General features: G+C 41.1%; 1 protein-coding gene across 4 annotated transcripts in view; it reads right to left on the bottom strand.

Moving 5' to 3' along the window:
* The window catches only part of dnm3a (dynamin 3a), a 369,313-nt gene that overhangs the window by 43,353 nt on the left and 304,061 nt on the right, over positions 1–21,899 (bottom strand). Inside the window, exon 21 of one of the 4 annotated variants that reach the window (XM_068037795.1) lies at positions 14,493–14,533. The exons of the other annotated variants lie outside the window; for them this stretch is intronic. Coding sequence (XP_067893896.1) covers positions 14,500–14,533 — 34 coding nt within the window. The 3' untranslated portion in view covers positions 14,493–14,499. The remainder of the gene's footprint in view (positions 1–14,492; positions 14,534–21,899) is intronic. 4 annotated transcript variants of the gene reach the window in all.

Raw genomic sequence — 21,899 nt, 5'->3', positions numbered from 1 at the left:
TGTTTGTAATGAAACACATTTAAAAATAGCATTTAATTCCTCCAAGAATGGAGGTGCTATGAAAGTACTTCTATTTTTAAATATTTTTTTGTGAGGATTCATGTTTTAAAGTTGTGGAAATGCATTCCTTTCAAGGACAAGCGATTCCATAGATGATGGACTTTGTTTTTTTTTAAATGGTCACTGGAAGGACTTTTGGACTTCAGCTTTCTGGTTAAAAACAACCCTTACTGGTTGTCCCATGTCTTAAGCTAAATAAACAAAAGTAGCCTTGGTGATTGGGGGGAGTTGTTTACAGAGAAGTGACATGTCAAGATTTATGGTGGTCAAGAGTTAGTTTCATTTTGGATTGTTTTAAGTCAGTTGGGTTTGCAGCAGGCTGAGAGAAACACCCAGCTCATCCTTTCTCCCCCTCTCAGAGAATCCAGTGTGTGATAGCTGAAACCCCTGATGCTGCATTTCTCCTGCAAAGCCTACCAGACTAATCCTCAATGTTGCCTGAAGAGAACTGCTCCAAAAAATCCCAGTGACAGCTATCTACACGTATTTGGGATGCCAGAAAGGGGACATCTTATCTTTTTCCTTCAAGAATCAACAAGTATTTGGTCAAAATATTTTTTGTTTTTTTTGTAAAGCAATCTCTGCAGAGAAAACCTCTTCATTTTTTCTTGAACCGGTGTGTGTGTGTATATGTGTGTTGGGCTAAGTTAAAAGGGAACGTTTATATTTCAATCTGTGTGTTCATGCTTTGCATCTTTACTGAATATGTCTTGTTTTATAATAAATTGATAATTTTGTGTTTATTAAAGAAACCTGATTGGTGGATTTAATTCTGAAATAAAAAGAGAGTATATAGTTGGTTGTATTGGTAACCGGGTAAACATTTAAATGTATATTGTGACCTGTGGAGAAGTGGAACGAGAGGAATTCAGTGCACTTCTCCTGCCCTGGTCGTAACAAAAGGCGCAGTATGGTTCCATGAGCTGGTACTGAGCTTTCCTGGAACAATGTAGGAACCTGAGGTAGGGGTGGGGGGGGGGGGGGGGGCAGTCAGCATGGGAGTGGGATGGAGAATTAAATTGGCAAGTGACCAGAAAGTCAGGATCTTGCTTGTGGACTGAATTGAGGTGTTCAGGAGAATGTCTCCCCAATGCATCATGAGCAGCAAATACAGTATACTAAGTTGAAAGAAGTACAAGGAAACTGCTGTTTCATCTGTAAGGAGTGCTTGGGGCTGTGGCTGGTGGGAAGGAAAGAGACAAAAGGGCTGGCATTGCATCTCCTGTGACTGCACAGGGAGTCGCAGGGTGTAGGAGAGTGGTTGTTGGGAGTGATGGAAGAGTGGACCAGGGTGTTGCAGAGAGAACAGTTCTTTCAGAATGTTGAAAGATGATGTTTGATGGTAACATTGCACTGCAGGTGGCAAAAATAGCAGAGGATGATCCATTGAATTTGGAGGGTGGTAGGGTGGAAGCTGAAGACAAGAGGAATCCTATTGTGACTCTGGGAGCGAGCAGAAGGGGTGAGAGCTGAAGTGTGGGAAATGGGACGGTCATGCTCGAGAACGATGTCAACCATAGTGGAGGGGAATCCCTGGCTGAGTAAAGAGGAAGAAATATTGGAAGCACTAGTATGGAAGGTTGCATCATCGGAACAGATACAACAGAAAGGGAAAAGCTGCATGAATGGAATAGCAACCTTATAGGAAGTGTAGTCAAATTGGCTGTGGGAGTCTTATATATAGTCCAAAGAATGTTTTCTCTTCAACTTTATGAATATATTTTAAATGCTGCATTTAACATGTTTGCATTTCCAGAGGTGACAGAATAGGGTTTAAATGGCTTTGAAATAAATAAAACGTTTGAGAATGTCTTAGCTGACTTAAGATTCCCCATTCTTGGGGAGCTTTTAGTATAGATTGGTGGATAGCCTATCCCTAGAAATGGAGATCGAAAAGTCGAGGAATGGAAGAATCAGGGATGAATCGTGAAAATGAAGGGGTGGAAATTGGAAACAACATGATGAAATTTTCCAATTCGGGGCAATAGCAGGATGTGGCACAGGCACAATCAATCATCAATGTACCCCACCTTCTGGTTTTGTCCTTGCTTATAAACAGTTCTCTAACTTCTTTCAGTTTTGATGAATGGTCATCAACCTGAAACACTAACACTGTTTGTCTCTCCATAGACGCTGTCTGACCTGCTATTTTCGGCTTTTTCTGTTTCTTGCTTCTGCTAAAATGGTGTACAATGTATTTGATCAGTACATAATAAAATGGCTCAGTAATATTGGTGCAAACAAATTAGCAGAGAGATTGCAGTAGCCTATTGTACTAGCACTTTACTAAGGATTCAGAAATACGCCTAAACAAATGCAGAAAGTTTTGCTTTGCTTCTTATACAGTTATGCCACGTGGCTGAATACAGTCTTGTACTAACTTGCCTGTTTCAAAACAAATATCAAATGAACAATGCTTACTGTCAAAGTGGATTTTTAATACCTACATTAACATATATGTTAATATTTTACAAATAGTTAGAAGGAAGTATCATAATCAGTTACAAAACATGCTCTTAACACATAAGTGCAAGAAAAATACACACAGTATCAAGGAAATACATCATTGCCATTGGAGTACAAGTTTCAAATTAAGCACAAGGTTTTTGATTTCATGACATGACGACCATTCTTACTATTACATTCTTGGGAACATTGGACTTGAGAATGCCTGACCTCTCCTGTTGCTTATATAAACCTACAAGGAATAGTTGATTTTGCAAGCACCCCATTTTTTCCCATCCAAAGTACTCCAGTGATGTTAGTGACTGGGAAATATCCATGCATTCCACATTGCAATGGGGTCCAGGACTTCAGACTAGCCCAGGAGTCAAATGACTTCACGGCTTGGGGTAACAGATATAGCCATAACTGTAGCTCTAAGATCAACATCCTGCATAACAGAAGTGTTAGGCGCCTATGATTGAGATAGAATAGTTGGAATTAGGAGCACTAGTCATGTAGCTGCATAATGAAGGGTTAGGCCGTTGGCTTCACATTAGAGTAGGTGAGGATTTCAAATTCAGATGCTAAAACCTTCTGGCATCGATCATTAATTCACAAATGGGTTGCTGTTGATGCCTAGCTTTGGAAAAATAATTTTCTCCTCCATCGTCCACTACAGCATCACTTGTGGTGGAAACTGCAATGGGCATAAAGCCTGTCCTTGCAGATGCATGGAGATGAACCAAGGTACAAAATGATAAAAGGTAGAAAAAGCAGCTCAAGAGAATTAAGTCGGACTGCACTGAAAATTAATAACAATATTTGAAAGATTCCCTTTATTTGAATGTACATATTCTTCAACAGGCTTGGAAAATAGATTATAATTCCTCTTTTAACTGTAGGCATTGACTCTGCAATAAAATTAGGTGACTATGATGCAAACTTAGATAACCCAAAATAACAAACTCAGGTTAACAGATAACCCTTGGTTTTGTTTCGCATATTCTTTATAATTAAAATTCTCTGGGCCTGCAATCCATTTACAGCAAGAAAATAACTGATAGCTGTGACAAACTAAGTTAAAAGTTATTGAAAGCATTAACTGCTGCAAATCAAGTCTGAGCAAAGGAAATCATTTTAAGACAAGCTATTTACTCATGTTTTCAGCCTTTTGTTATTTTATTGTAATAACAAGCATTACTGAGTTATTTTTCATTTGTTAAAAGACAGAAAACAGCATTAATTGGTTTGCAAGTCAAAAGCTTTGTCTTATTAATTTAGTTAGGATGGGTCTGAAAGCCAGATTATAGTAGGCCAAATGAATGAAGAGCCTTCAGCTGCAAGAACAAGACAAGAATAAAAAAAAAGATATTAAATGTATGACTTTACACCCCTCTCCTAGCCCTTCCCCCTCCTGCAAGCTTGAATGGAATGTAAGGGGCCTCCTGCCACAGCAAGGCATCTGCATGTTTTCCAAACCTAGCTCTGTGAAGTAATGTGCTTTTATGCTTTATGCTTAAGCACTTTACACTTTTCTCCAGTGCAAATTCTCTGCAGAAACTACCCATTTTCCAAATTTGAGCAATGTATGATGTCAGGAACATTATTCTAAACATCCCTGTGCAAATCATGGTTGAAAATTTCAACAGACAAGTTTTAAGTGTCAGTTCATGTTTGACAAAAACATAATGTTAAATACATGAATATAACGACAATCGTTCTGACAATTTTCACAGTGATCCTTGATGCCTGGAATATATTTGACCGAGCTGCAGATGTTCTCCTCCTAGTGGACTTCAACTCACCAAGGTTCATTCCTTGCTCACTTTAATGAGGCACAAAAGTCTTCAAACTATCAACATGCAATGATGCCTCTTCTAGGGATACAATTTCGAGAAAAATGGACATACAGGGCTGGATTTTCAATTGCCTGTGGGGGCGAGGTCGGGAGTGGGCAAGCTTTGAAAAAGGCGCGCCCGGATGGCTTGTCAGTCTTCCAAAACCTCTGGAATGCACTGTAATTTTCAAAGTGAGGGTGGGGTGTGGGGGGTAGTTGGCAACTGCCTTGAAGAGCTTGTTAATTGGCTGCGGAGAGACAGGAAGAAATTTTCAATGCCAAGAACGGGAAGAGTGAATAGACTGGGGCACTTTAGTGCACAGCTGTCAGGAGCACAGTGGCATGTATTGCTGCTGTTGATTTATTAAACTTTTCAGAAGAAAGGAAAATTCTAACTGAGGTGCTCAAGCAGTGGATCAAAGTTGCCATTCAGCACAGCAGATCAGTAAAATGACTGACCGTTTGAACACCTGCTTGGTCCGTGAGGCTGCTGGCCCCCTGCTCCATTCCGCAAGACAATGGGAAGCCCGGTCATGGCTTCTGTCTGCCTTTGAGAATCGCTCTTCAGAGGCAGTTTTTGCATCCAGGCAATGCCTGGCGCCACTAATTGGGTGCCGAGCTTGCCTTTGGCCCACTTCACAGCTTTGCATATAAAAATAGCGTCATTTCAGCAACACAGTCACAGTGCAGGGTCGGGACCTGGAAACGTTCTGGGCGTTGGGTTCCCGACCCCAGACTGAAAATGCAGTCCACATTGTTCATCAAATGTTTTCAATTAACTAGTTTTCTTGTCATTTCATATCTGTGAGCTAATTACCCTCCCCAGACTAGATCTTTTCATTATGTTAGATTTGTTGTAGAATCAAGAAATTCTCTACAACAAGAAAACAAGACTGTCTTTTACTGACAGAGGCTGCTTAAAACTCCACAGCTCCTATGAAAATAAACCGCAGCGCTGCAACATGATGGCAGTATAAGGTCATGAGCCTACCGCAAGCATACTCGGGATGCTTTCAGGCAGTAGGAGTAATAAAAACATTACTCAGGGTGAACGTATTGTGCAACTGGTACACGTGAGGAAAATTATGAAATGTCTCCGGGAGAGCTTATTTCTATATGGGGAATTAAAATTACAGTAAATTACAGTAAATTTCAGTGTATGCTACTGCAAGATCAATAACTTTCAATATTTGCTTCAAGTTAACATATTTTCAAACCACTGCAATGACTTGTAGGTGCATTCTATGAGACTGGATAGCTAACCTGTCTAATAGTTTAAACGTCTTCCCACCGCCATGGCATATTACCAGCGGCAGGAACCTCAGTGGCCCAGCAGCCCACTGGGCAACCAATTGAGGCAATTAAGTGCCCAATTAAGGACCGCTTTCCACCCCGACAACATTTTACCGGCGTTGGGAGGGTCAGCTGATGCGTGGGAAGACAGCCAGGTAAACCCTGGTGGCCTCCCAGTGGGTCCCTGGTGGGTGGGGGTCCTTCCTTAATGGCCGGTCCATGGCCCATGGACAGTCCCTCAGTGGCGATGGATACCCTTACTGCAGGCGGAAGTTGCCTCCTCCACCTCCGCCTCCGATCACGGGGGCCTGCCGGTGTAGCCCCGGTTCCATAAGAAAAAAAAACCTACCTTGTCTTCGAAGGAGCTTTAGCACAGAGGCACCCTCTCCTTCGCCCTGCAGCCTCAGTAGTGGCCACCTCCAACAGTGGCACTGCCAAGGCTGCAGTACTGCCAGCTCTCTGATTGTACCAGCAGCTCTGGGAGGTAGGCCTCAAATAAATGGTGGTCGCGGCAGCAGCCTCTTAATTGGCCGCTGCTGGCAAAATACCACCAGGGTCCCGCTGCCCACTGGTGCAGGGTCGGGTCCCGCTTTCGGTTCCAGTGGCAGGACTTTATCCCTGGTGGAAAAATTCAGCCCCGTAAGTGAGACTCCATGCCCTAATATTTGGTGATACAGTAAAAGATTAAAAGACAGATACAGCTGATGAAGGCCATTCACCTCATTTGACCCGATAGAACCTACAGCCCCCCAGAACAGCCTTTAAATGTTCTTTGAATAAATCCAGGATTTTCCCCTACCATCCTACCCATTAGTCAGTTCCAAGTATTAATCACTTTTTGTCTGTAATATTAACCTTGCATTTCACTAGTTTAAGTCCATAATGCCCCTTATCCTAATGTCACAGTCTAGTATGAAATTGTGTTCTAGATCAGGCCTCTGGAGCTTTGGCTCTGCTCTGAACTTTCCCAGGGCTTGAATATATCCTTTCTCACTCAGTGACCAGCAGTGGACACAATACTCAACCCTTCGTTTGACCAAGCCACTTACGATACAGGTTAAGTAGGACGTTCTCTAATGCTCTGTTGTTTTGTCTATGTAGCTCAACATTCTATTTGTTTGTTAATTGCTGGTTTGCAACGATTGGGCATATCAAGAGCAATGGCAGATGAAATTTCATTATGGACAAGTGTCAACTGGTTGACGTGTACGTATGAAATTTCAATACTACTTCTGTACCTATTTACATATTTTGTCTAACTCATTCTGTAGTTCCCATTCTGCCTCCTGAGATTCAAGCTTTCCACCTCGTTTAGTATTATGTGGTCACAAGCTATGTATGATGAGGATTGCCATTTAACTCAGCTGATCTCCAGAAAGATGATCAAACATTCTAATCAGAGCATCCAAATGTTCTAAAATAATTCCGGGGCTTTATTGTATTTATGAACAGACTCATTTAATTCCATCAGTAGAACTGGTCTTTATATGACAGAAAAGAATGAGTATGCTATACATCCCCACATCAATGAGTCATCTTGCTTTTTTAATAAACAAAATAACTTTTTTTTATTCAATCATGGGATGTGGGCGTCGCTGGCTAGGCCAGCATTTATTGCCCATCCCTAATTGCCCTCGAGAAGGTGGTGGTGAGCTGCCTTCTTGAACTGCTGCAGTCCATGTGGGTAGGGACACCCACAGTGCTGTCAGGAAGGGAGTTCCAGGATATTGACCCAGCAACAGTGAAGGAATGGCGATACAGTTCCAAGTCAGGATGATGTGTGGCTTGGAGGGGAACTTGCAGGTGGTGGTGTTCCCAACCATTTGCTGCCCTTGTCCTTCTAGGTGGTAGAGGTGGGGGATTTGGAAGATGCTGTCTAAGGAGCCATGGTGCCTTGCTGCAGTGCATCTTGTAGATGGTACACACTGCTGCCACTGTGCGTCAGTGGTGGCGGGAGTGAATGTTTGTGGATGGGGTGCTAATCAAGCGGGCTGCTTTGTCCTGGATGGTGTCGTGCTTCTTGAGTGTTGTTGGAGCTGCACCCATCCAGGCAAGTGGAGAGTATTCTATCACACTCCTGACTTGTGCCTTGTAGATGGTAGACAGGCTTTGGGGAGTCAGGAGGTGAGTCACTCGCCGCAGGATTCCTAGTCTCTGACCTGCTCTTGTAGCCATGGTATTTATATGGCTACTCCAATTCAGTTTCTGGTCAATGGTAACCCCCAGGATGTTGATAGTGGGGGATTCAGTGATGGTAATGCCATTGAATGTCAAGGGGAGATGGTTAGATTCTCTCTTATTGGAGATGATCATTGCCTGTCATTTGTGTAGTGTGAATGTTACTTACAGTTCAAGCCTGGATATTGTCCAGGTCTTGCTGAAATTCTACATAGACTGCTTCAGTATCTGAGGAGTCGCGAATGGCGCTGAACATTGTGCAATCATCAGCCAACATCCCCACTTCTGACCTTATGATTGAAGGAAGGTCATTGATGAAGCAGCTGAAGATGGTTGGGCCCAGGACACTACCCTGAGGAACTCCTGCTGAGATGATTGACCTCGAACAACCACAACCATCTTCCTTTGCACTAGGTATGACTCCAACCAGCAGAGAGTTTTCCCCGATTCCCATTGACTTCAGTTTTGCTAGGGCTCCTTGATGCCACACTCGGTCAAGTGCTGCCTTGATCTCTCACCTCACCTTAGGAGTTCAGCTCTTTTGTCCATGTTTGAATCAAGGCTGTAATGAGGTCAAGAGCTGAGTGGCCATGATGGAACCCAAACTGAGCGTCACTGAGCAGGTTATTGCTAAGAAGTGCCGCATGATAGCACTGTCGATGACATCTTCCATCACTTTACTAATGACTGTGAGTGCTTGTGCTGCAGCCATCTGAATGTCCTGAAAGCTTGTCCCTGCAACTCTCTGGTAGAAAACTGACTTATTGTTAGTGACTCTGATTTTACCCTCTGTTTACAACTGAGAGACTTTGAGAAGTGCAAGGGACCAGGGCTAATACAATGGGCTGCATATTACCAGCTCGCTACTGATCTTGGTGGCGGGCTTCAAAAATAGCACGGCGCACGCGCAGGATTTACTCTGTGGAGCCACCGAGATATTTAGTGCTGCGGCTCATTTACATGGCCAGGGAAGACCGCCCTCCCACCTTCCCCCCCCGGCCCCGATGACTTGGAGGGAGCGGGCGCTCCGTCCCTGGCAAAGACGTCCGGCACCATTACACAGGCACCATTTTTAAAGGGCTTCAAGCCCTTCCAATTCATTTAAATATTTAAAGTTACAGGAAGTGTAAATTAAAAATGAAAAACTTAAAAGTTTCAATACCCTCTCCCACCCAATGATAAAACAAATTATTACTTGCCCTCCCCCCCCAAAAAACACCCCCCCGAAAAACGTACTTTGCGGCCCCAACCTTTCCCCTACAAAATTTATAAACTTTGAACCTTACCCCTTCCCACCACCCCCTGGACCAATCAAAAAGGTTTCACTCCATTACCCCCTCCCCCATCCTGAAAACTTAGCTGCTCCCCCCTCCCTACCAGTGTCCTGCACCAGATCTTCCGTCAGAGATCCGAAGGCGCGGGAGTCCCAGCAACCGACCAGAAAATGGCAGCGGGACAGCCGACGCGAGGAGGTAGGTCATTAATTTATTAATTTAAATATTTAAATCCTGCTCCCGCCACCAGTAATATGGGGTGGGGCCTCTCCCGGAGGCATTTTCCAGGCTCCCCCCGCCATGACTCCTGACGTCGGGGAGGCCGGTAAAATTCACCCCAATAGGTGTGACGTGTTCATCAATTTCCAAAACAAGCTTGTCTATGGGATGGCACGTCTTCCACCTGTGCGCTGGCTTTCCCATGCTTGTCAGGCCACAAAATGATCAGCAAGTGTGCCTCATTGCTCAGACAGACTTCATACCTGATGAAGTAGCCAGATTCTTAAATCATCTGAAAGTATTTCCAGAAATCTGTCCTTTAGTCTTGTTACGACCAAGGTGGGAGGAGTGCACTGTCTTTTTTAGTTCCATTTGTCCACGGGTCACAACATATATTTAAATGTTTACCCAGTTAACCGATACAATCATAGACTCTAGTCTTTATCCCAGAATAAAATACACCAAACCTGGTTTCTCTAATATACAACAAAATTATTAGTATCATAAAACAAGACATAACCAGACATGAAGAAAAGCATTAACACACACAGTGAAATAAGAAAGTTCCCTCTTACCTTAGCCCCTCACGCACACAGGTTAACCAAAAAAAATAGAGCTCTGTTACAAAAAAAGAGAAAAAAACGAATACTTTGGCCAAATACTTACTAATTCTTGAAGAAAAAAAGAGAAGATATGGAAAGATGTCAGTTGTCCCTTTTTGGTTTGGCATCCCAAATATACGTAGATGGCTTTCACTGTCTCTCTAAAACAGTTCTTTTCAGGCGATATTGAAAATCAGTTTGGCAGACTTTCCAGGAGAAATGCAACAACAGGGGTTTCTGGCAGGCTTTTCAGAAGAAATGCAGCATCAGTTTTTCTAATTTCTTACACTCGCTTCTAAGAGCTTCTCAAAGAGGTTGAAAAGCTGGCAGGATTTTCAAAGAGATGGAAAAGGCTGAGCTGGGGTTTTGTCCTTGGCAGGCTGATTTTTTAAAACTCCTTTCAAAACACTCCACACCCGAACTGACTGTTCAAAGTGAAACCAAAATAATATCTCAAGAGTCAAGCCTCTTGACCCCTATAAATCTTGACTTGTCACTTCCCCGTAAACATTTTTCCCAGGTCAAAAAGTCCCTGCTGGGTATTTATCTGAAGACAGGTGACTTGCAGTAAATGTGGGTTTTAAACAAGACCTCTCAGTGTCCTTTCAATGACCCCAGTGAAAAAAAACCCTTGGAATCCTTTTCAGTTTTCCCAAATAAAACAAGGTCAATAATTCTAAAATGCATGAGTCCTCAAAAAAAACCCTTTAAAAATATAGAAGCACCATCATAACAATATTAAAAGGCAAAGACCATTGTAATCTGTTAGGTCTTCATTTTCTGACATATCTTGTGCCTTTGAACTAGATCACCATTTCTCTAAGTATTGAATGGTCCTTCCTTCGCTTCTTACCTTTCTGCCTGTATGCTTCATAAACACCGAGAATAGCACACTATTCACTATTGCCGATACTACAGGCAGGTTTGCCAACAAAAAAATGCTGCAAGTGCCTTTCCACTTAGTGATGTTGAGAGTTGGCTGGCCATTCTTTTTTTGCCATGTGACGACTAGCTAAAAATTTAAAAGCCCATATAAAACAGGTAAAGTCATCTCCCTGTTAAAAATTTGGACAAGATTTGACTTAATAAAATGGTAAGCCCCAAATTCCACGACCACCCCCCTCCACTTACTGAACTCGCTACAAACCCACTTCTGTTTGTTAGTTTGAGGGCACAGTGATGAACCCTCTCTTGGGCCTCAAATTCTCAATGATTTCCCCGCCTTTTTGCAGTCAGCATTCCTCTTAGTATAACATTTCTTGTTTGCGTTCCTCACGCTCTGATTGAAACTCCTTCACCTTGGCTTTCTCTTCAACTGAGAATCTGACTAACTCAAACATGACTTCTTTTAATTTGGATGTTTATAAAATGTCAGTTTTTGTTTGGTTTCCTTTAGAAACTTCTGAATCGCCTAATCACCAATGTATCTCAGAATCTCAGGTAACTGCCACCAATTGTTACTAATTCAGTCTTGTAAATAGATCTCATTCCCGTTCTATGCTGGAGCTGACTTACAAGTTGACTTACATAATATCTACTTAGCCAATAGCATTGCCTATGAGTGTAACAACAGTCTCCTTCTGACCTGAATGGAATATTCATGCCTTTATCATGTGCCCCACCAACTTTTGAAAGGCAAACAGAGAAAACACCTGGTAAGGCAAGGCAAGGTATGAATCACTGAGTAGCTTTATTTGTCAGTGAGTGAACATACAAAGCGATAGTTACGATTGGACCTATTTAATTCAAATCAGTACAATTTGTCTTCATGTAATAACACAAAATAATGAACACTTTATACATCTTCACATCAGGGGATCATCCTGCTTGGCAAACAAAATAACTTCTAATTACCATCCTACATCCTAACCTTTTCAGCATGGTGAAAGCTTGCCCTCATGGCATTCTATTTTAAAAAAAACTGAGTGTCGCTGACTTTTTTTTATCTCCCTGTACTCACAACCCAGCAGGATAGCCTACACCAAACAATTCCTGCCAAAGACAAAGGAACTTCCAACACAAGGGTGTAAAGATAAGCCCAGCAACAACAGGCCAGTCAGTTTCACCTCGGTGGTGGGGAAAGCTTCTGGAAACGATAATTCGGGACAAAATTAATTGACACTTGGGCAAATACGGGTTAATTAGGGAAATCCAGCATGGATTTGTGAAGGGCAAATGATGTTTAACTAACGCTGGAGTTTTTTTGATGAGGTAACAGAGAAGGTTGATCAAGGCAATGCTCTTGATGTGGAGTACATGGACTTCCAAAAAGCATTTGATAAAATGTCACACAACAGACTTGTGAGAAAGGTTATAGTTTATGGAATAAAAGGGACAGTAGCAACATGGGTACGAAATTGACTGAGTGACAGGAAACAGACAGTAATGGTTAATGAATGTTTTTCAGACGGGAGGAAGGTTTGGAGTGGAGTTCCACAAGGGTCAGTGTTAGGACCCTTGTTGTTCCTGATAGATATTAATGATCTAGACCTTGGTGTACAGGGCACAATTTCAAAATCTGTGGATGATACAAAACTTGGAAACATTGTGAACTGTGAGGAAGATAGTGTAGAATGTCATGCACGGAAGGAGTCGTGATAAAATAAACAATGAAATGGAAGAAATATGAATTAAAAAGTCAACTGTAAGACAAAACCACAAGCACATGGACACTTGTAGCAGTCAAAATGGAGTAGCAGTCACGTGACTCCTCCTGTACCGGAAATGAACAAAACCTATCTGCAAAGGTGGAACTTGTTAACCTTGTCTGAAATAGTTTTGGGGAGAACCCCTTTGAAATTGAAAGGGGCACAATTGCATAATAATGACTCTTATTGACATGAAATGAGCCAACAAAGGATTCTGGAGACAGACGGACTCACAGCCCAAACCAAAATTGAATGGATGTAAAATAGCTCTGTGTTAACAGAATGATCTCCATTCTGACATCAATCGATAGCCATGATCTCCATATCCTGGTCCATTGTGTGGTCACACCAGGGGAAAGGGCCATGTGTCTCCAAACAGAAATTCTAATATGATGGATTTTTACCTTAAAAAGGTAGCTCTCTGGAGAGAGGGGAGATCAAGCCAACACTTCAAAAAGCAGTCCATTCAGAGGCTGAGAAAGGCAAGCAAGAAGAACCCTGCTGAACAATAACTGAACAACTACTACAGCAGAGATATCACAAAGTGATTTTCAGGCTCTCTATCTCTAAAGGTAATAAAATCCACACCACCGGGTTTGTGCTGAATTGTAACCACTAGAACTCTACAACATCTCAGCAAGTTCAAGACTACAAACACTCAGGCCTGCACCTTTAAGAGACTGCCCTCCTGAGAAGATTTAACAGGTTTACTGTAAACCACAAACATTTACCTCACTTTGGACATTAAACTAGCTCCCCTTTTCTCACTATCTATTGTGTATGTGTGTGAGTGAATGTGTGTGTGGGTGAGGTTGTGACCATTTCTGGAATTGTCTAAAAATAGTTTTTTTTTAAACCTACGAGAAAACCTGTCATTTGTCTGCTTATTTGACCCAAAAGACATTAAGGGGCTAATGCAACATTTTAACAAAACAGAATCACAATCAGCTGGGAGGTGAACAGCAAGAAGCACCACACTCCTTTCCACCGGTCCATAATAAGAACTTCAAAAGGACATAGAAAGGTTGGTGGAATGGACGGACAAGTGGCATATGAAATTTAATGCGGAGAAGTGTGAAGTGATTCATTTAGGTAGGGAGAATGCAGAGAGACAATATAAAATAAAGGATGAAATTCTAAAGTGGGTGCAGGAGCAGAGGGGCCTGGGTGTATATGTGCATAAATAATTGAAGGTGGCAGGACAGGTTGAAAGAGCAGTTAATAGAACATACAGCATCCTAGGCTTCCTTAATAGGGGCACAGAATACAAAAGCAAGGAAGTTATGTTAAATGTGTATAGAACACTGGTTCAGCCTCAATTGGAGTATTGTGTCCAGTTCTGGGCGTCACACTTTAGGAAAGATGTGAAGGCATTGGAGAGATTGCAGAAAAGGTTCCACAAGAATGGTTCCAGGAATGAGGAATTTCAGTTATATGGATAGATTGGAGAAGTTGGGACTGTTTTCTTTGGAGATGAGAAGGTTGAGATGAGATTTGTTAGAGGTATTCAAAGTCTTGAGGGGTTTGGACAGGATCGGTAGGGAAAAACTGTTCCCACTGGTGAAGGGATTGAGAACAAGAGGGCACAGATTTAAGCTAATTGGCAAAAGAAGCAATTGCGATATGAGGAAAACCTTTTTCACGCAGCAAATTGTTAGGATCTGGAAAGCACCGCCTGAGACTGTGGTGGAGACAGGTTCAATCGATGCATTCAAGAAGGAATTGGGTTGTTATCTGAAAAGGAAGAATGTACAGAGCTACAGGGAGAAGGTTGGGAAGTGACATGGGGTAAACTGCCTTTTCGGAGAGCCGACACAGACCTGGATGAATGGCCTCCTTCTGTGCTGTAACAATTCTGTGATTAGAGAGATAGGGAAACAAGCTGTTTATTGTTTACAGTCTTTGAGGAAATAATTTCAAAGCCTAGTTCACTTACATTTTAATCACCTTTCATCGTAATCCATCTTGGTAAAAATCCTGTACGAACACACTTTGCTTTAAAACAATGGTAACAAAAACCAAAACAAATCCAAATCCTCTCAGTGAAAAAATGGTCAAAACATCTCAAAACATGACAATCAATCTCATGTCTCTTCAGGTCTTCACTGTGTGCATATCAGGTCTGTGACCTTGTGTGTATATCAAAGGTGCTAATATAAATGCAAGTTACTGCTCGTCTCAGTGTTTGTTACAAGATTTGAATGTGATTTCCAACAGATGCCCTGTATTAGGTTGCGTACCGGCACAAATGTAATCATTCAGATACTTACAACCAAACTAACATTAGCCACCACAAGATTTCACCATCATTCAGAATACCACACAGTTTTAGCATGATTTCCCCCAACTTTTACTCTGCTGTCCTGATTACATATAGTTCAACATTCTATTTGCCTTGTTGATTGCTGCGCCACAGTGATCAGGCATGTCAAGCAGTGAGTCTACTAAAATCATGAAATATCTTTGAGCGCCACTCTTAGCTATTTGATACAATTCATTATGTCACCCAGTTTTTTCTCTCCCTGTTAAAGTACTTTACACTTATCTGTATTAAATCTCATCTACCAATGATCTGGCCATCTACGTGTTTTATTTTGGAACTATTTTGAAGTTCCCACATTGCCTTTTCAGATTCAACTGCCCCTCCCTGTTTGGTACTGTCTGCAAATTTGGAACTAGCTATTTTTAAATTTGTAGAAAATTATGTCTGGAAATATTTACATGGAAGAATGACAACATGGAGACATCTGTGGGAGGTGGAAGAGAAGATAGCATGATAGTGAAATCTTGTGGTGGCTAATGTTAGTCTGGTTATAAGTATCTGAATGATTACATTTGTGCCAGTATATAAACGAATATAGGGCATCTGTTGGAAATCACAGTTAAATCTTCTAACAAAGATAATTATGTTAATAACAATGTATTGGTAAAATATTTAAAAATCAAATGTTGAACACAGAAGATATATATCTTTAATTTCTTCACAAACTAAAAGTTTTATGAAAAATAACGTGCAGGGTAAATAATTATTAATCTTTTCATTGCTGAGAGGGTACTCCTCTATTGTGCATAAGTAGCTGTGCAGCTTTACTTAATATATAAACTTCTTACAGTCATTAAATAAAAAGGGATTTGGACACCAATCACCAAAAAGATAGATAACCACTAAAGACAGCACAGACTGGAATGTCTATGAAAAACATATGGATAGCACAATGACAGAAGTACAGAGAGAACTGCTTTCTGCACTAACTGCTCCATAAAAATGTGCAAGGACTTAAAAATGGTTTGAATTTATGTCCTTATGTTCTGTGCAAAGTAAAACTGTACCTCTGGAATACAGCTAATTGTGAAACATGAATGTTTAACTTACTTGTCTGATTTATACCCAACAAAAGCACTACTGAATAAGCCTAGTGTTCTATTCCCTTGTTTATGTCAAGAGGAAAGCAAATCTGAGTTAATAATTTGGCAGGAGCAAAATCTCTAAAATGGCACACAATCTCAACTGAAGCATAGCTGGGAGGGATACACCCACATAAAGCAAAGGGAGAAGCAAGAACATAAATCATGCAAAAGCTAATAAAAAATATTCCAAACTATATCAGGGTTCTGTGTAAACCTCTGTCTGTTAGAAATGGCTCTGGTATTCTGAAATTGGTGGTGTTAGTGAACAATTATATGATCCACAAATGGAGGTTCATTGCATTTAATCTTAATTTTGGATTTCATATTTAAGAAAATAAATATTGGGTTAAATTTAATCAGAATGCTTATTTGAAATTCTAGGTGTGACATATTTTTGTCACAGTTATTTGCAATCACACAGCTATCAGTGGCAGATATGCAAACTGAAAATGTTGATGATAAATTCTTATAGCATTTACTTAAGTTACTTTAGTATGTAGATGTAATGTAATATTACAGGGCTCCACACTGACTTTCATAATCTGATCACTGGTTGAGTAAGTGGTTCCCTTTAATTCAGTTGCCCAAACATTTCATTCAGTTGCTTGGAAAGCATGAATCATGGAAATATGGTCATGTGACTTTACAATGCTTTAAATTTGAAGGATGGTACATTTAACTCACTAGTTTTATCTGAATGTAAAAAAACAAGGTAGATAACAAAATATACAAGTAGAAAACCTTTTTCTTTATTCATTTTCAGGATGCGGGTGTCACTGGCTAAGTTAATTATTTAGTTGTGCTGGGAAAGTAGCCATGTGCCACCTTCTTGAATCGCTGCAGTCCATGTGATGAAGGTGCTCCCACAAAGCTGTTAGGTAGCTTCCAGGATTTGACCAAGTGATAATGAAGGAACGTCGATATGTGTCCAAGTTAGGTTGGTGTATGATTTAGTGTGGAATATGGAGGTGATAGTATTCCCATGTACCTGCTGCCCTTGACCTTCCAGGTGGTGAAGATTGCAGGTTTGGGCACAAGAAATAGGTGCAGTAGACCATATGGCCCATCGAGCCTGCTCCGCAATTCAATACAATCATGGCTGATCTTAGGCTTCAACTCCACTTTCCCACCTACTCACCATATCCCTGGATTCCCTGAGAGACCAAACATCTGTCTAACCCAGCCTTAAATGTATTCAATGATGGGGCATCCACAACCCTCGGGCAGAGAATTCCAAAGGTTCACAACCCTTTGAGTATAGTAATTTCTCCTTGTCTCAGTCCTAAATGATCAGCCCTTTATCCTGAGACTGTGCCCCCGTGTTTTAGATTCCACGACAAGCGGAAACAATCACTCAGTGCCTACCCTATCCAGCCCCTTCAGAATCTTGTATGTTTCAATAAGATCGCCTCTATTTCTTCTAAACTCCAGAGAATATAGGCCCAATTTATTCAACCTCTCATCATAGGACACCCCCATCATCCCAGAGACCAATTTAGTGAACCTTTGCTGTACCACCTCCAAAGCAAGTACATCCTTTCTTAAATGTGCACTCACTACTCCAGATATGATCTCACCAAAACCCTGTATAATTGTAGCAAGACCTCTTTATTCCTGTACTTCAACCTCCTTGCAATAAAGGCCAACACACTATTTGCCTTCCTAATTACTTGTACCTGCATGCTAACTTTCTGCATTCCGTATTCAAGCACACCCAGATAAAAGCAAAATACTGCGGATGCTGGAAATCTGAAATAAAAACAAGAAATGCTGGAAATACTCAGCAGGTCTGGCAGCATCTGTGGAGAGAGAAGCAGAGTTAACGTTTCAGGTCAGTGACCCTTCTTCAGAACAAGCACACCCAAGTCTCTTTGAACATCAATACTTAGAAGTTTCACAAAAAATATTCTGTTCTTCTATTCTTACAACCAAAGTGTATAACTTCACGCTTCCCTACATTATACTCCATCTGCCATCTTGTTGCCCACTGACTTAAACTGTCTATATCTCTTTGCAGCCTCTCAGTGTCCTCCCTGCAGCTTACCTTTCCATCTACCTTTGTATCATCAGCAAACTTTGATCCATTACTCTTGGTCTCTTCAGCTAAATCATAAATATAGACTGTAAACAGCTGAGACCCCAGCACTGATCCTTGCAGCACTCGACTATTCGTTGCCTGCCAACTTAAAAATGCCCCGTTTATGCCTACTCTGTTTCCTGTCTGTTAACCCATCCTTGATCCATGTTAATATATGACCCCCAACTTCATGGACCCTTATCTTGCCTGTTCATGTTTTGTGTAACACCTGATCAAATGCCTTTTGGAAATCCAGGTATTTACATCTACTGGTTCTCCTTTATCTACCCTACTCGTTACATCCTCAAAAAACTTGAATAAATTTGTAAAACAGGATTTCCCTTTAGTACAACCATGTTGACTTGTTCTATTCATACTGTGCTTTTCTAAGTGCATTGTTAAGACTTCCTCAATAATAGGTTCCAGCATTTTGCCAATGACTGATGTTAGGCTAACTGACCTGTAATTCACAGTTTTCTCTCTCCCTCCTTTCTTGAAAAGCAGTGTAACATTTATCAACTTCCAATCTGAAGGGGCTGTTCCCGAATCTAAGGAATTTTGGAAAAACATAGCTAGTGCATCCACTATCACAGAAGCTATCTCTTTTAGAACCCTAGGGTGTAGGCCATCAGGTCCTGGAGATTTGTTGGATTTTAGGCCCTTAAGTTTCTCCATTACTTTTTCTCTGCTGATATTAATTTCCTTAATTTCCTCACTCTTTTTAGCTCCTAGGTTACTGTCTATTTCTGGGATGAAACTTGTGTCTTCTACAATGAAGACACAAAATATTTGTTCAATGCCTCTGCCATTTCATCATTCCCCATGATAATTTCTCCTGCCTCTGCTTCTAAGGGACCAATGTTTATTTTAGCTACTTCGTTTTATATACCTATAAAAGACCTTCAATCTGTTTTATATTACTGGCTAGTTTACCTTCACTCTATTTTTTCCTTTATAATCAACTTTTTTGGTAGCCCTTTGCTGGTTTCTAAAACACTCCCAATGTTCAGATTTGCTACTCTTTTTTGCAATATTGTAAGCCTCTTCTTTTAATCTAACACTTTGTGAGCTGCACCTATACATCCTTCGATAAGTACACACTAGTCACAGTACACTGATGGTGGCAGAAGTGGATGTTTAGGCCAGTGGATAAGGTATCAATAAAGTAGATTGCTTTGTCCTTGATGGTTTCTTGAGTGTTGGGCAGAAAGAGCTTATACATCTCTACCAGTCGAGATTCTGCAGGCTGGGAAAGATATAAACAACAACAAAGGGATACTAAGAAAGGGGCAAGAAGAGCAAATAGATAAAAGAAGAAAGGAATAATGGAATATGGTTTCCCAGGAAGTAACAGTCAAAGCAGCAACCTATAAGCCCTGAATCCAATACATCCCTGATTTGAATGGTGTGGGTGAGGGTTATTACACTCACAAATCATCATGTAGGAGATGCTCAGAACATGATAGAATAAAAAGCCAGCTTCTCATTCCAGGATCTCTTTCGCATGTACCCTGAGATAAGTATCTAAGGATGTAGTCATAGTCAGTCGTTGGACAGCATGGCAAAAACAAAATTTTGAAGAGTTATGTGACTCTTGAAAGTGAAATCCTAATATCAAATTTCAATCATCAAACCCTCAAATTAGCTGTCGACTAATCTCTTAGAAATGTGACTTGTCAGTTTGAAAACATTATAACATCGCATGACCATATTTCCATGATTCATACTTTCCAACCATGTGGATGAAATGTTTGGGCAACTGAATTAAAGAGAATTACTTGCTCGACAAATGATCAGTTTATTAAAATCAGTGTGGAGCCCTGCACTTATTACATTACACATACACACAGAGGAACTTAAGTAAATGCTAAAAGAATTTAACAGTAGCATTTTCAGTCACTGTTAGTTGTGTGATTGCACTTAACTGTGACAAAAAGATAACACATAGAATTTCAAATAAGCATTCTGAATTTAAGGTTAAACCAAATAATTACCCTTTGTAATACGAATTCCAAAATTATAGTTAAACACATAGGTGAGTGTGTGTATACATAGATACTAATTATATGGGTGTTCAGGTGTAACACTTTCCGTTTGGCACATTTTTCTCTGTACCAACTGGCAGCAATGGCATCGAGTGCACCTTTGTCTTCCCTGCATCATATACAGATAAATCAACCAGATTTTGTGGGTACAAGGAGCTGAGGATTCAGCAAATGATGCGCATTACAATCTTTTAACATGATACATTTTGAATATATTTGTAAGCATTTAGCATTTTTTTATTCATTCTCAGGATGTGGGCATTTCTGGCAAGGCCAGCATTTACTGCCCGTCCCTATTATTTGAAATATTTTTCTTGTTCCTTCCAAATTTATTTTGCTAATTAAACTCTTAACTTTCTGGAAACAGAAATTGTGAAAGGTATGAATTTCCCCTCAACTGGTCTCACCTGATTTTTTTTGACCCAATTCTAGACTGAAAAATTAATAAGAAGTCGGTTATTCTCTGTGACCTTATCCAATCTACACCTTCTCCTTTGTTATCTCTTGACCCACCCCCACTTTACTGGCTTAAAACCTTTCACATTTCTAATACCTGCTAGTTCTGAAGGGTCACTGACCTGAAACGTTAATGCTGCTTCTCTTTCCACGGATGCTGCCAGACCTGCTGAGTGTTTCCAACATTTCTTGTTTTTATTCCAATAAAAGGTAGGCCACTTAGGACTGAGATGAGGAGGAATTTCTTCACTCAGAGGGTGGTGAATCTTTGTAATTCTCTACCCCAGAGGGTTGTGGAGGCTCAGTCATTCAGGATATTCAAGACAGAGATTGACAGATATCTAGATATTAAAGATATCAAGGGATATGGGGATAGTGCTGGAAAATGGCATTGAAATAGAGGATCAGCTATGATCTAGTTGAATGGCAGAGCAGGCTCGAGGGGCCAAATGGCAGACTCCTGCTCCCATTTCCTGTGTTCCTAAGAGCTATAATCAGATCACCAATTTCATTTAATATTTGCAACTACTTTGTTTCAGGCTGATTAGAAGGATGTTTACATGGATTATTTTAAGAGAATAAAATTAAACACCAAGGAGGCTAAATTGAGTTGTGTATAGCACCCATTTCTTAGGCCCTATGCAGTCACTTAATGATTGAAAATGGGGGCCAAGATGCAGGTGCACGCATCTTGGGAAAGAGGACTGCGCGGATGTGCCTACCACCCCCAGCAACATGCAGAGCAGCAAGCTGATGACTTAAATTGAAATGTAATGCTGGTTTGATACCAATGTTGCCATTCTTGAACTTTACAGACCAGCCAACACCCTGTTAACCTCGCACAGCTGAACACGATCTGAAAAGAATTTTTTAAAATTCGTTCATGGGATGGCAAAGCCAGTGTTTATTGCCCGTTCTGATGAAAAGACACAAAGTACAAAGAACAGTACAGCACTGGAACAGGCCATTCGGCCCTCCAAGCCTGCGCCGATCTTGATGCCCGCCTAAACTAAAACCTTCTGCACTTCCGGGGTCCGTATCCCTCTATTCCCTTCCTATTCATGTATTTGTCAAGATGCCTCTTAAACGTCTCTATGGTACCTGCTTCCACCACCTCCCCCGGCGACAAGTTCCAGGCACTCACCACCTTCTGTGTAAAGAACTTGCCTTGTCCATCCCCTCTAAACGTTGCCCCTCTCACCTTAAACCTATGTCCCCTAGTAACTGACTCTTCCACCCTGGGAAAAGCTTCTGACTATCCACTCTGTCCATGCCGCTCATAACTTTGTAAACCTCTATCATGTCGCCCCTCCACCTCCATCGTTACAGTGAAAACAATCCGAGTTTATCCAACCTC

This window comes from Heterodontus francisci, chromosome 8 (genome assembly GCF_036365525.1).
Source record: "Heterodontus francisci isolate sHetFra1 chromosome 8, sHetFra1.hap1, whole genome shotgun sequence".
In the NCBI taxonomy this organism is placed as follows: domain Eukaryota; kingdom Metazoa; phylum Chordata; class Chondrichthyes; order Heterodontiformes; family Heterodontidae; genus Heterodontus; species Heterodontus francisci.
Note: the sequence above shows the minus strand (reverse complement) of the source record. Positions and strands in the feature narration are given on the sequence as shown.